Here is a 15,398-nt window from a genome sequence, read left to right as displayed (position 1 = left end):
GTCTTTTTATTTCCTGTTTTTGTACACGGTGCTCTGTTGAGTCCTTTGTTTCTTTCACTCTGAGTCACTGTGAGTCTTTGAATCGAGATGTTAATCAGAGAACGTTCTACTCACGATGGTCGTTTTTTTTCTTTTTTACCAAATTCTATTTTTCTTTTTCTCTTCGGTTTTTTATCTCGGTTCGATCACGTTTTAGTTGACGTTTTTGTTGGGCCACCGCCTCTTTAAACACTTGTTTTGACCCCCGTATCTATACCGACACGCTGCGTTAACACACAGATCGCTCTCACCGATCACACTATTCCCATCGTCGCTTCCTTACTTCATTTTCTTTTCTTTTTTTCTTCTCTGCCGATCGATCGGCGTAGTTTACGATCGATTAACCATCCACTGCAATAATCACGTCAAGAAGAAAGGGTTTCTGCGAATTTGTCCTGTGATAAACGACAATACGGGAAATTATTTAATATTTGATTCAAAAATTCAACTTTCTAGCACGATTTTTCAATAATCGGAGCATTAAATTTAATATTGTTTGATTTTGTAAAATTTTCAATATTTTTCACTGTCCATGCACGTTGGAGAACTTTTTTTTCGTACGCGTTTGCTATCGACGTATTTTTACAATTTTTCTTTTTTTCTTTTTTTTATGAATTTCAAAGCTTTTCGTGTGCGTTTGACGGGCGTTCAAATTTTTCGATGGCTCTCGAATTGTCGAACGTTTCGATTTTTTAGGAATGGTTTCATAGTTACGCGAATAATGGTGCACGTTCAAAGTGCAGTTACATCAACGTAAACGATATATTACTGTCGCGTTGCAATCGTGTCAGGGGATCAAAATAACTTGGAAAACTTGCTTTATGAAAAAAAAAAGATTGAAACTTCATTTTTATTATATATTTAAAAAAAAAGAATCATCTTTGTCATGTTTGCGCTTGCATAATACTAAAATTTATACACAGAAATAATTTGAAAAAAAAGAAACTTTTCTTAAAATAGAGCAAAGGGTTAATTAAAACGTATGAAAGATAGTACAGGAAGGAATAGTCGGAGATTTCTGGCAAACGTTATGATAATTATCCGAAGGTTTTAACTGATAAAATGTTAACAAAAGGACGTAGATTAACCGTGTACTCCGGCGTTAATCCTTCGCGCTCTCTGACTATACGTGGTGCAATTATAATCGGTATTAGTAGTGGCGAACGGAAAACGGTGCTCTCATAAAGCCAAGGTGGGCCAATGAAAATTTAACGCCCCGCGTAAAACGAGACGTTACGACGGCTGCAGGAATAACCTCGAATTACCGGCGCCGCCATTATACGCGAAATTCCAAGGCTGAATTGAATTTTACCGTGAACGTTTTACGGCCAACCAGCGTGGATAACGTTAAACCAGTGTTCTCCAGAAATGAGATATTCCTCGCCAAAGCAAATTGTGTACGTTCACTGCCAGTTGAATCACTCATTTGACAAATCAATTAACAAAAAGTAGAGAAATATCTAAAATAATATAAAGATCAATCAAGTGTTTTGAAAAATTTTAAAAGAGGATTATTTCACTATTAAATTTCAATAATAAGTATAATTATGATATGTCTGACTATAAATGGTCATTTCCACTGTGGCAGTTAACGTATTAACTAGGCTATCTCACGGAAATTTCCAAATTGTTCCTGTTTCTCGGTCTCTCTCTCTCATTTTTCCCTGGAGGAGGAAGAGAGACAGAGCTGGAAAAGGCAGATGAACCCTGGTGAACTCAGGATCGATATCCAAGCAACGACAATACGTTTCTCCTTCAAACAATCCACGGAAGCAGGCGTTGACTGATGTACGGATAATCCGGATGAAACACGGTTAATCTTCGAGCGCGTACGTGCAAGGGTAGCTAGCTAGCTGGTCGATTGTTTTCGGTTCTTTGTTGGAAATCTGCTCGTTTCTTCATCTTTCTGTCTCGCACTTTTACTCTTTTATTCGTCATACACGCTGCGAGTGTTTTTAAACAACCGTCTGACTGCGATAAATTACAGGTGAACAGATTTTTATGAATTATTTTAAATTTTAATTAAAATGAAATTGAAAATACAATAAATTTTGAAATTTATTCTTTTCTTTTACATTAGCTGCTTTGTTTTTGGAAGTTATAGAAATTTATAGATAATAAGTTCTTTATTGGCTGTTTGAGGTATCAGATGAAGGGGGTTAATTAATAATAATTCGTGAAAATTTTGTAATCAGGCGGTGGTTTTTCAAACAGCTGTGTTCAATCTCGCCCGGGAGAGCGTGTATCGATCGATCGAACGCATCGAGTTCGACGAGATAAGGAGAGGAAGGGCATCTTTTCATCCCCGTTGTCAGCCGTGACCCGGTGCAACCCCTCGTCTTCGACGCGACCAAACGGATCTAGGTTTTCAGGGAATCGCGTTCCGTTTAATTTACCACACCCCCACCCCCACGAGCCGCCGTCGTATTTTTCTTTGACGATTCTTTCCTCTTTGCACTAGGCTGGCAGAAATTAATTTTGTTACTGGAGCGTGGAGATATCGGAGATTTTCGACGTTTCACTTGTATTCTGGCTTTCATTATTTCTATAATAACGAACATTCTTTTTTTTTAAACTGAATTTGGAAAAAAGAATTATTGTAAATGTATAGGGATTTTTTATGTCTACATTTTGACTCGGTTTTGTAATACGAGATTTTAAAAACATGAGTTGTTTTTTGCAACTTCAGAAATTGCTTCTAATATGCTGGCAAGGTTGAGTTAACTGGACTAATTAATAGGTAATTAGAGACACATCGACGATTATGCTAACTGTACTTGAACAAGGTGTTAGTTTTGCCAGAAAGTTGTTAAGAGATTGTTAAACAATTATCCAATTATTGCTTTTAACTTGGCTATTATCTAATTGTTTTGCAACTTCATTTTTGCCTCCAATTATCATAATTAAGATAAGTTAGATGATCTTTAGACACCTTTGGCTGATGGATTATCTTTTAAAAATGAAATTAATGAAAGCCGGACAATGAAATGACGAATGAAAAAAAGGAAATAATCACTTGGAATTTCAGGTAAATCTTTCACGATCTTGTTAGTCGTTAGTCGTTAGAAGCAAGCTTTCTCACTCTCGAAGAACAATAATTTTAAAGAAGAGTTGAAGTTAGGAAGCAAGTTTGAGTGCAGTCAGGAGAAAGAAAAACAACAGAACCACCATCCTCGTCCCTGTTACAAGTATCTCGATCTTCACATATCCCCTTTTAACGCAGTATTTTTATTATTTCCATTTTCCCTATATTTCTTTTCTCTCGTTGACTCTGGTTTGTCGTTCGAAAAGGCTGCGACCACATTGTGCCACAGCTGTGTGAACACTCGAACCCTTATTTTTCGATCGAATATTTCTCTTTATCGCGAACCTTCCAAGATGGTAGTTCTATTTCGTAAAGGCTACGTGACGCATCCACAAGACTGTACGACCTTTCGACACAATTTTAACGCCGATTTTTCCAGCCCCTTAAACCACCCCTTTTCTCGGCACGCCACCCTTTTCAGCCTGTGCACGCTTCTACGATCTATTTCTCTGGCTGTGTTCGCGTTAAAAGAGGCAAGCTGAGAACAAACGATTGCCAAGCAAAGGGGGTCATTTTTAATTGGGCTGTACTTTTGAAATCATCCCCTTTCAAAATCGGGGATCTTCTTAAAAATTATGATATCGTAGGTTTAAGTGTTGATCTTTCTATTCTAATGAGATTAGAAATTATTTGGTAATTCGAATGCCTTTAGAACTTGAATATTAGAATATCGTTAGAATTTGAGTAATTGGGATAATTCGAATACCATTAGAATTCGAGTATTAGAATATCATTAGAATTCCAGTAATTGGAGTATTTCTAATACCGTTAGAATTCGAGTATTAGAATACCATTAGAATTCCAGTAATTAGAGTATTTCTAATACCATTAGAATTCGAGTATTAGAATGCCATTAAAATTCCAGTAATTGGGGTATTTCTATTAATAACATTAGACTCTGAATATTCCAATACCAGTAAAATTGTAGTAATTCGGATAATTTGAATCCCATTAAAATTAGATAATTCGAATACATAATTTTGAGAATCCATACGCGTAGCAGTAATATTTTAACTCGCGTCAATAAATAATTAACAATCCTCTTAAAATGTGAAGACAGCCACAGATCCAAATATATTCCCAAATAAATCGCATTTAGCATCCCCCCGCCCCATAGAAAGGAATTAAATATTTGAAACTTTTATTTATTTCTGTATCCTTAAAATCTATGGTACCTATTTATCACGAACATCGTTGCTCGACCTCGTGCCATCATTTCTTTTTCATTAAAAACCTTATTCGTCCCTGTCCCTCAGCATCTCGCGAACACTTCCGGCTGTTCTATTCCGACCGTGTTCCCTGATTTGCTCGTTTCTTAATCGTTTTACGTTCTCTTTAATACTTCTAATTCTATCTGTCATTCGCGTTTACTTTTTACTATTAACTTCGCCTGAAAGAGTCTTGCGACACTATTTAATTTCTTTTTTTTTATGTTTCTTTTTCTCGCGCATGCTATAGCGCCGAGTAGCTCCTAGGATTAAACTAATTAATTATAATTAGCAATTAGATGTATTTAATGAAGATGGTTGAGGAATTCATCCGATTAAAATCCTTGCTTTTTGTTATTATTATTATTTTTTTCAAATTCATTTAACAAGTTTGCTACCAGCATTCAGTCGGAAATTTGTTCATTTTATATCATTTTTTAACGCTTTGACGACCGTAGTCACATATTCATGACTTTCATATGCAATTTCAATTTATTTTTTAATTTATTTCCATTCCAGTGAATAATTTTGTGGCAAAAATTTTAAAAATTCTTTCAGTAATCTCTTATTTTGTGTAAAAAATATATATAAAATGACAAGAGCCACTAATTTTATAACATATGCAATCGTTAGTGTGTTAAATTGAATTCTTTCGTTGCATCGGAATTTTTAATAAATTATTAAACAGATGAATTCCTGAACGATCGACAAACCACGTATTAATCATACACTGTTTTTTTAATCAGTTTTTGCAGGTAGCTTCTATGTAGCAGTGTGTTATTGACCACGCACAATATTTTCAAATTACAATATAATTGTAGTTTGATCTAACTATTTCCCAATAGTGATTACTTTGATCGACTTCCAGTTCTGTTTCAAATATACGAACGTATCGTTTAATGAAAAGTTTAATGAAAAACAGCCTGGAAGATAAACATTCGATAGAAAGTAATCACGAAGTTTGAACTAGGGCGGTCTGCGTATACCCTTCTTTGATATGAAGCCCGAAACTTTTCAAATTGCATTCCTCAAGTGCAAAATAATATATAATTTTTTCCTGTTTACATTCTTGCAGCCAACTTTTGCAATCGTAAATTTTGAAAATAAGCCAATCTTGAGGGAGCTGGTTATTTATATTTAGTTGGAAATAAGTTTGAATAAAGTTTGATATTTTAATTTGATTTTAGATTGGAAAATTTTTTTAATTATCTGGATTGAGAATATTGAAATTGATTTTTTTTTCCAATCTTGAATTTTTAATATTTGGTGATTTGAAAAATCTTAAAACGCAGATTGCCCATGTTTCCCACTAATTAATTACCTTCTTACGCTTTCAGTATTCACCATTCAATATTTATTAAACAATTTATTGCTTAGTTTTTTTTCTGTCGAATTTGATCCGAGAACGTCGAGTAATTATTTCAATTTGAAATTTAAAAACTCAGAATTTCTTGAACAGAATGTAAGAAAAATATTTTGGTGGATGTTCTGGATTAAAGACGGCGAATTCACAAGGGTAATCCTTAATTACGTGTCAACATTTCGAAGGGTACATTTGGAAATAAAATGCTAAAAATTTCACAGGAACTTCACGTTCGTGTGACTCTTTGTTTTGTATCACAAATTTACCCTCTGAAGTATTGGCGTGCAAATAAGAATTACTTTTTGATGTACGGGGTGAGTCAAAAGGGGTTGTTTTTCGTTAATCAACATACTTTCCCTAGGAAAAATATTTAACTTCTCTCTATCGTACCACTTATTTTTGACTCAGCCTGTATAGAAATGATCAATAACGATTTGAACGATACAAGATATTTTTTGATACCTCAAAAACACTAAAAATATTTTCAATTCGAATATTTATAAATTATTTACAATTTCGAATATTTTATATAACTATCCGTGCGAAAATTCAAAATAGAAAAGTAATAAATCCATAATCACGTATGAAAAATTAATTAATTACAGTGTATTAAAAAATATCTGTGAGAAAATAATTTCTAAAAAATTTTAACGCACCAGTGCTTTAATTGAATGCCACTTACGTTGTGCACTTTTTTGTCTGTTCTATGTGTTTTTCTTTATTCAACAACCACCACCACCATGATCATCGCCATCGATCATCCAAAACTGTACAAAATAACGACTCCTTCATTTGGACTGTACAAAAAAAAAAACGACCGACAACAACAACAATGAAACAACATTATACATATTTGCCTTTCTCTCTCTTTATCTATCTCTATCTCTTCGGCCGCATTGATGCTGCTCTCACATTGTTGGTTACTTCTGTCCTTTAACTTACGTCCACGCTCTCACCATCGGTAAAACGATCATGGTCACCATGGCCGCCATGGTAATCCGATGGTAACCCGACGGTCTGGTCCAAATACGACCCCACCTACCATCGCGTACGGTGAGTTATTTTTTGTTGAAAGTGAGCCATAGATCCTCGATCGTGGAGGATCGAGATTACTCATAGAAACTCGTTCTTGCAAAATTACATTTTATTATACTAAAAAATTACAAATTTCAACCTAGTCAACCGAGATAATTGATAATAAACAGTGTTAAATCATTGAAGACAAAAAGGAAAGAAAAGGTTTGTTTTTTAATAGAAAAATATTGCAAGACGTGTTCTTTTATTCTGATCCTCCACGAAACGAGCACGCAATGAAATAGGAACACGACCTAGTGCCCGGTGCTTCCTGTCGACAGACTCAAAGATCGTTTCGGGTCATGCGAATCCATTGCGAGTCTGTCGACGGAAGATTGGGCTCTCGCGAAGCTTCCTGTTCGTTGTTAACGAACGAAACCGCAGGTGCATCGATCAGATCGAGTTGCATAGGCGTCGCAGTTCTTCAGGACCATTAAGAACAAGGCTCAGCAATGATTTTTTTTTTAAGAACCAGATTTTTATTATTTCTAAGCTTTGCGGGCCGAAAGGTATAATTAATTATTTTTTATCATTATTTTTGCTGATCCCAGCTCTAGATGAGTTTGATGGATTGGTTGCGGCGACGTCTATGCATTGAAAGATACGGAGATTCGTCTAATTAAGTTATAATTATCCACTTGAAGCTAATGACTGATCAGTTTAAAAAATGGACCCTTTGATTACTTGCTAAAAATTTGAGTCGCTTAATAATTAAAATTGGACCACTTAAATTAATTAAAAATAAATGAATCTCCGTTTCTGTCACTCGATACCAAACTCGAACACCTTATGATAAATGTTAGCTCGGTAGAATGCTGTCGCAGTGGCGTTTTAAATCATCAGGAAATGATTTTCTTTTTTTTTTTTTTAATAAAATTCTAAGCCTAAAGTGAAATTTCAACAGTATAGTAGAGAATTGTAAATTGAAATTTCGTCTTAAGACTGATTATCGTTTTGAGGATTATCGTTTCATCGGGGAAATTCAGGTTTTTAAGACATTGATGGTTGATCCAAGGATAACACGCCATTGCGACATGCCACGAGTGCGTAATCATGCGCTGACACGTAAATGTCTAGAGAGCAAAGGCTTGATCTGTTGTATAAATTAGTAGTGACGTACGTCGTTGTATGTGCCGCATCGTCCTTCTCGGTGAAAGCCACAGGATTGCAAGGGATGATCGATAAATGTAACTGTGCTCCCTCGGCAACAGCCCGAAATTTCATCGTTGCCTTCTTCAGTTTCGAAAAGAACGCCGGACACGATAGTTCTTGACAGATCGTTCTTGTGAGAGGCTGTAATCTACCCTCTTTCACATGTTTTTCTATTCTACAATCAGTTTCCCAGCTTTTCTTCGATGGAAGTTCTCTTTTTACATTAAAGTATTCAATTATTTTCAAATTAACACTGCCAATATATATATATATATAAAGAAAGAATAGTACTTGAAAGAAATGAAAATTCTTCACTTTAAAAAGTAATAGTTAAAAGTTAGTAAAAATTGGACGGTAGAAATGATTCGTCATGATTTTAACGCGACAGAAACGCGAACCGATTCTTTCGAACGAACGAGAAAACGGGATTCGCGCTGACCTTTCGTGCAACGCTTTTACGGGGAAATGGGCGTCGCAGGATATTCCAGAAATGTTTTCTTCCTGCCATCTCAGCAGAACGTTCGCAAAAAGCTTTTCCATGCAACGTTTATAGCGATCGCGGATTACGAGAAATTAAAAGGTTCTTGCGAAATTGAGCCGTGTACGAGTCTGTTATAATGGCACCAAATTACGGCCTCGTTAACGTTCCATTGAAACAAGAAGAGTAAAAAAAGAAATTCGACCTTTTTTTCCCCCCTCATCGATCACCTTAAAATCTAAAAAAGGATAGAGTCGCATCCTAATTCTTCATCGGTAAAAGGAAAAATGATCTCTTTAAGTGACAAGTTTGCCCAATTTGCTGTAGCCTCGCAACCCCTGACATCCTCAAATATAATTCGCGAATGCTTAGGAAAGCGGAAACAAGACGACACAGGAACGATATTTTCACGTATGTCGAATCATGTGAAATTGCCTTTAGAGCGAACAAGCTATAGAGATTCCCAAGAAGTATGACTAATACATGTTGCTATCCCTTCGATTTCCTAATCAATCAATGGGAAAAAGAAAATAAAGTCGATGGTACATCGAATATATATGTTGAGCATGAATTTTTTAGTCGATTACAATCGTACCATTACCGTTTAAACAGTCAACCTATAGCGAGCAAATAGTATACAAGGCGTTCCAGAAAGAATGATAATCCTTTAAGGGGGTGATAGTTGGGGTGATTCTGAACAACATTTTCCTTTGCGAAAATGTTGTTTGAAGCTTCGTTTTTAAATTATTAACGAAAAACACTGACCAATCAGAGCGCGCATAGTGCCCGGGCTCAGGGACGGCAGCCCCGGCTACGAAAACTGGGCTTGACCTGATTCCCAAGAGGACAACTAGTAGTCGAGGCTGCGCCCCTGAGCCCACGCGCTATGCGCGCTCTGATTGGTCAGTGTTTTTCCTTAATAATTCAGAAACGAAGCTTCAAACAATATTTTCGCAAAGGAAAATATTGTTCGGAATCACCCCAGCTACCACCCCCTTAAAGGACTAACTCTTTCCGGGACACCCCGTATATCATTTTCAAGTGAAATAATAACACGGTGATTAATTTAATTTAGCGTATAGAATAATTCTTCGGTTACGACGATATTGAAACGGGGCCTCCATTTTCTATTCACTCAAGAACAAAATGGCCGACCTTTAGGCTGCTCGATATCTCGTTTACTAAATTGCCCGTAGTCTGCTTCTTAACCCGTAACTATGCGCCTAGAATTTCACGGATAATTTCAGCCTGAAACCTCTTAACTATTTCACCAACAGTGCTTTTAACAATTATAGAATGATAGGCAATTTTAATGGCGGATCGTTAGTACCCAGCGGTTCTCAATCTGTACTCCTCATGGATTAAAAAATGAAAAGAAGCACCTACGGTTTAGCGGTATAGCGGGGCTCGGAGATATAGGGCGGCGATTGTAAATCATATGAGTTTTAAGGAGATAATGAGCTTAAGTCTTATTCTCGGTCAAATTAATTTATTAGCAATCTGAAATCCTGAAAGTTTATAGTACGTTATACACTATATCTCAGCGCCCAACTATACTTACTAGAAGAAAATGAATCTGCGGTGAGCACAGAAAAAAGAGAAGGCACAAAAGCTTCCTAATTTTTCTAAATGCAATTCTTCGAAAAAAATTCCAAATATCATTCGGATAATTCTCTAATCAGATTAAGATGTAGAAATACATGGGCAGAGGTTGAGAACGACTGAGTTGTACTACCATTGTACCCACCTCCGTCCTGAAGAAAAAAATCCATACGCGAAGCTAAGTTCTCTTCCCCGAGCGTCCCGCGAAAAATTCTAACACGTAGATACGGGTTACAAAACTAGCGATAAAGAGGCAAAGAAATACGCACAACGAAATGTTAAAAAAAAAAAAAATTTCCTCACGAGAAAATAGGCAAGTAGCGACGATTTTGACCCCGGGAAAAAATAAAAAAAAAATAATAATAATAATAACGACGACTGGTAAAGCACCCGTGTAGTGACCCGATGGTGCGTACGTTTCTCGCGCTCGACTTTGCATGCGCATGATGACCTCTTTCTCTTGCATTGCCCGAGTTTCTTCTTTTTTTTCCCCTTTTTTGCATAACAAAACAAGCCATGGTTATGTAGCCAACAGCCTGCACATAGACGCCATATTGTACGTACGTGTATGTACGCATGTTCGCACAACAGCTTCGTTTACACGCGCGCGCGTGCATTTCGTATGCAATGAGCCTGTGCTATTATCCTCGTGCACTCTCTCTCTCTATATATTTTTACATATGTATGTATATTTAATACGATACGATTCAAAGGTTTCTCCTTTATGCATTTATTTTTTTTCTTTACTCGTGTCCGTCAGGCGATTCCGGTTTTATCGCTGCATAAAAAAGAATCGACGGGATCTCTGTGAATCTGCGTGAACTTTGAATTTTGTTCAAAGACGTACGAAAAAAAAAATAGGAGAATAATATACTTGTTTTTCTTTGAACGCGCGTCTTTCGCGCCAGATCTACTGCGCATGCGCGTACGCGAGTTGTCGTAAAGCGCGCGAAATTCAAAATGTGTTATACTGTGTTTTTTTTTTTAATATTTCATTTTTATTTTCTTTGCCTTTCTTTGTGGTAGTTAAATGAACGTATACGTTGGATATTTATTGTTTAGTTCGCTGTTAGAGGAGAATAGAAAATGTCGCAGAAGGGAGAATAATTGCGACGATTCTGCCGGGTGGAAAAATTCATTTTCTTTATAATTATGTTAAATTATAGGTTTAAATCTGTACATCGAGACTAATATGCACTCGCTCGTCGCGTAGCACCGAATTTCTGGCTGTAGTTTTGCCGTTGTTGTTTGCCGTGAGACCCAAGAATAACGAGTGATTTATTATTTCTTTTTTTTTTTTTGTAACATAATCATCGAGTAAGCTATGGTATGAATAACGTAGTGACGCCAAGCTGGATTTTCTCCGCGGTATAAATCGCGGAGTGAATCCGTGATCGCGATCTCGCGAAGGCTTTTCGGTTCCTCATTTATAGTTTAGTTTTTTATTGAAATACCATCGATGTCAGTTTCTCTCGTGCAGCCATTCGTAGATGATTAATTAGCAGCATATTATACTAATGATTCCAAGGTAACGTTTCTTGCGACGTAAGTGTGACATTAGATCAGTATGCTAGTGAATTTGTGTTGGAAACTTCTTAGAGCCTCTAGTTAATTAATGTTTACCTTCGCGACGTCGTCGATCACAGAAAGAACGCAAACTGCGTTCTCTTGGATTGATTTATTCCAACTTTGCCCTCTCGATTTTCTAGGTGCAGCAGCCAATCTACGCAAGGAGGTAATCAGAAACAAGATCAGAGCCATTGGAAAGATGGCGCGTGTCTTCTCTGTCTTAAGGTCAGTAAATTATTCAATTAATTGAAATTTATTAATTATAACTCATAAATATTGTAACTTGCTATAATTTATTTCTATTATATACGTTCTACCATGAACGTATTAATAGACATTAACAATCACATAGTACACGCAGAACAAACTCTAATATTCATCCAAATTAAAGAATCGAAATGACACAATGTTAAATAAGGGAAATCGACGTGTTGTATCGGGAGACGTTCACATAAATCAACAGAAATTACGTGGATTCGGCGTGGAGGGTAATTCGATAAAATTCGTGTTTAATTCGTGATTCGAACCGTGCTGCGAGCGGAAGTTCCGGCGGAGAGCAACGAAGAACCGAAGAGAGAACGACGTACGTTTCATCCGCAAACCGATCGTAATTGGCTGGCGGAACAATTATCCCTCGATTACGCCGATAGAATTCATCGATGACGAGGAAATATTCCGGGGATCGATCGAAAGTTTACGATTTCGCGAAAATAATTCGCGTTCGTTTGGTCGCGCGATATTAATCGCTTTCGACACCCCGTCCCGGAGGGGTGAGAATTGAAAATGGAAAATGGTCCGCGATGAAAAATCCTCTGATTCGTTCCGTTCGAACGAGTATCCCCGTGGAAAATAACAGTGGTCGAATTGTTAAATATCGCGGATAAATTTGAAGGAATTAATTCGGCTTGATTAATGTTGCGTTAAACGTGAACCGATTATCATTTATCATGCACGCAGAGGGACAGTATAATTAATATTTTCCCGTGGTTGCTCGTTTTTCAGGGAGGAGAGCGAAAGTGTCCTGCAGCTGAAGGGGCTGACTCCTACTGGAGCTTTACCACTTGGCGCGTTATCTGGTGGCAAAACGTCCCTAAAAAACGGTACATTTTTCTTCTACCCCGATAATTTGTTAGAAGAATAATAGGAAATTTTTTCAGAAACCCATTTTCAAACTTTTGTCGCACAAAATTATTAATTATTCAACCGTTCTTTTATAATTTCATTCATTTTTTCGGGCCTCGAGGATCTTGTTGTATTTCTTGTTTTATAGTATACATATATTTAGACTTAACGATAAACGTGGTCTTGCTTGAAGACGCGAACATTACATAATGAATGACGGTTTTTATTTGTACAGATCTAAATTCTTCTGCTGTTCACAGAATTATTCGAAGAACCCTGAAAGTAGACTTAATATTTAAAAGGAACATTTTTATTCGAATTTCGTTTGAATCGAAGGAAACTAAAAAATTGATTAAATAATTTAATGAAATGTATATTTTGATGGACGAATCGTCTTGTTCACAGCTCTCCAAGGATTCTCGCCGAACCACAAAATCACCTCGTTCGCCGAAGCAAAGGGTCTGGACGCTATAAACGAAAGGATGCCGCCAAGAAAGGACGCTCCACCGACGCCGGTAAACGAGGAGAAGCCCGTGATAAAGCCGTCAACTCCTGCGGGAGACAAGCGAGACCACAACACACCGCAACCGCAATCGTGAGCCTCACACTCGTCCAATCAAGGTACACATCACACCCACGTGGATGATCCTGACAGAGGGAGAGTGCCTTCTCTCCCTTTTCTATCTCTTTCTGCTCCAAATAGATCAGGATCTACTGTCCTGCGAGTATCCTGCTCAATAGGATACTTGCGATTGACAAACGATCATCATTTTTATCTTCGCAATTTAAATGGGATAAAATTGGATTTTGATTTTGAAAAAAATTCTTCAAGAAAAGCAAACTTCAATGGAAAATGTTCTTAAATATATCTGAAATAGTAATTTGAAAATTTTATCTTCATAAGATGCAAGTTGAAGTTGATAATTAACGAATTAAGTTTCTTTGCAATTAACTTTTTTATAATAAAACGACTATCTTAATTAAGAGAGGAGGAGAACTGTTCGTATTAGAATTTGTTAATTAACGCTGGAACTTTCAGGTATTTCAAAGAATGACAAAATTTCATTAATTCTTGGAGAATTTATTCGAAAATGTAATATCTTCTTCGTTTAACTATAATCTACTAATTATAAAAATCGTTTGTCAAATCAAAGGACCGTTGGTTCGGAATAGAGCTAAAAGAAGCAAAAGAAATATTACATAAAGGAGCAATTAGCGTCATCGCGTACGAATCAGTAAAAGAACTCTGTAGTATCTGGCAAAGTGTTGATTGAAATTGATCGAGTAGACTGTTCGACGGTTCCTTGATGATAAATGAACGATAAAGTTTTTCCACGAGTGATCGTGTATCGAAAATTGCCACGAACAGCTCGATGATAATCACCGATTAACTTCACGCACGATTCATGCACCGATTCTCTGTCTCGATCGTGGCCTAACTAATATCAAACGACTGAGACTACAAACTCACGACTAACCTGACATTTGGTGACGAGCTGTTACGTGTGTCAGATTTTGGAATATTTATTTGAAAATCATTAAAAAATAATAACTTGAGCTATTTAGGCGTACGCGCATAAGTACACTTGGGTGCAACCTAGGCTTTTCTTGAGTCAGAATAAGGTTTTAAAATTTTAGAATTCTAAAACTCTAAGGTTCTAAAATATTAAGATTCTAAAATTGTAGAATTCTAAAACTCTAAGGTTCGAAAATATAAAAATTCTAAGACTCTAAGGTTCTAAAATATTAAGATTCTAAAATTGTAGAATTCTAAAACTCTAAGGTTCTAAAATATTAAAATTCTAAGGCTCTAAGGTTCTAAAATATTAAAATTCTAAAATTGTAGAATTCTAAAACTCTAAGGTTCGAAAATATAAAAATTCTAAGGCTCTAAGGTTCGAAAATATTAAGATTCTAAAATTGTAGAATTCTAAAACTCTAAGATTCTAAAATATTAAAATTTTAAGACTTTAAGGTTCTAAAATGTTAAGATTCAAAAGTTGTAGTATTCTAAACCTTTAAGGTTCGAATATATTAAAATTCTAAGGCTCTAAATTCGTATAATACCCAACTCTGACACACGAATTCCACAGCTTTTTGTTTTATGTATATGTGTGTTGCACGTCGTCCAAGAACACTTTGTTGGCCGCAACGATCTTCTTACCAAGGAGAATCTTAGTTGTTCATCGTTGAAAATAAATAATTTCATTGTACACGTTCGGTGAGAAATACTTGAATCCTATCGTTGCAATGATTCGAAAAATATGAAATAACAGCGTATAGTTTTAATTTGAATTGTAGAAAGTTTGTTTTAGCTGGAAGATTAAAAGAATGGAGAGGAAGGCGGAGGCTGATGCGAGATGAAAAAGCTGCTGACGCGTTGGAAACACAAATTAGTGTATCGTCGTGCACGACCGGTCTCTCCGCTCCCTGTCGCTGCTACTATAAACTCGTCGAGTGTCCGACAAACTTCCTAACATTCATCAAACTTTGAACGATATTGTCTTCGTGGTAACTGTTCGCCGCTCAATGGAATTACAGGCAGAGTAGTTGCGGCCGTTTATTGTCAGACCTCGGCCTACTGAACGCGGCCAGAAACGCTTGACGGCCATTAACAGCTTGATAATTCGTGAAACTCGATCGTTGCAATGAAAGGATTACATAAATGGTGTTATTAAAAAAATTAATATCAATCATCAACTAAAC

The 15,398-nt window shown here is 36.4% G+C and overlaps 1 protein-coding gene across 11 annotated transcripts in view; it reads left to right on the top strand.

Moving 5' to 3' along the window:
* LOC114872483 overlaps positions 1-15,398 on the top strand; it is a 75,247-nt gene that overhangs the window by 58,618 nt on the left and 1,231 nt on the right. For 3 of the 11 annotated variants that reach the window (XM_046284998.1, XM_029179719.2, XM_046284999.1), the window contains 5 exons: positions 8,727-8,810; positions 11,711-11,795; positions 12,573-12,670; positions 13,098-13,313; positions 15,008-15,392. In XM_046284998.1, the coding sequence (XP_046140954.1) occupies positions 8,727-8,810; positions 11,711-11,795; positions 12,573-12,670; positions 13,098-13,291 (461 nt within the window). In that variant the 3' untranslated portion in view covers positions 13,292-13,313; positions 15,008-15,392. Of the gene's footprint in view, positions 1-8,726; positions 8,811-11,710; positions 11,796-12,572; positions 12,671-13,097; positions 13,314-15,007; positions 15,393-15,398 lie in introns of those variants that run through there. The other 8 variants (XM_046285003.1, XM_046285001.1, XM_046285002.1 and 5 more) reach the window with 5 other exon arrangements.

The sequence above is a fragment of the Osmia bicornis genome, chromosome 3 (genome assembly GCF_907164935.1).
Source record: "Osmia bicornis bicornis chromosome 3, iOsmBic2.1, whole genome shotgun sequence".
In the NCBI taxonomy this organism is placed as follows: domain Eukaryota; kingdom Metazoa; phylum Arthropoda; class Insecta; order Hymenoptera; family Megachilidae; genus Osmia; species Osmia bicornis.
The sequence above is the reverse complement of the archived record's forward strand: the minus strand, read 5'-3'. Positions and strand labels throughout refer to the sequence as shown.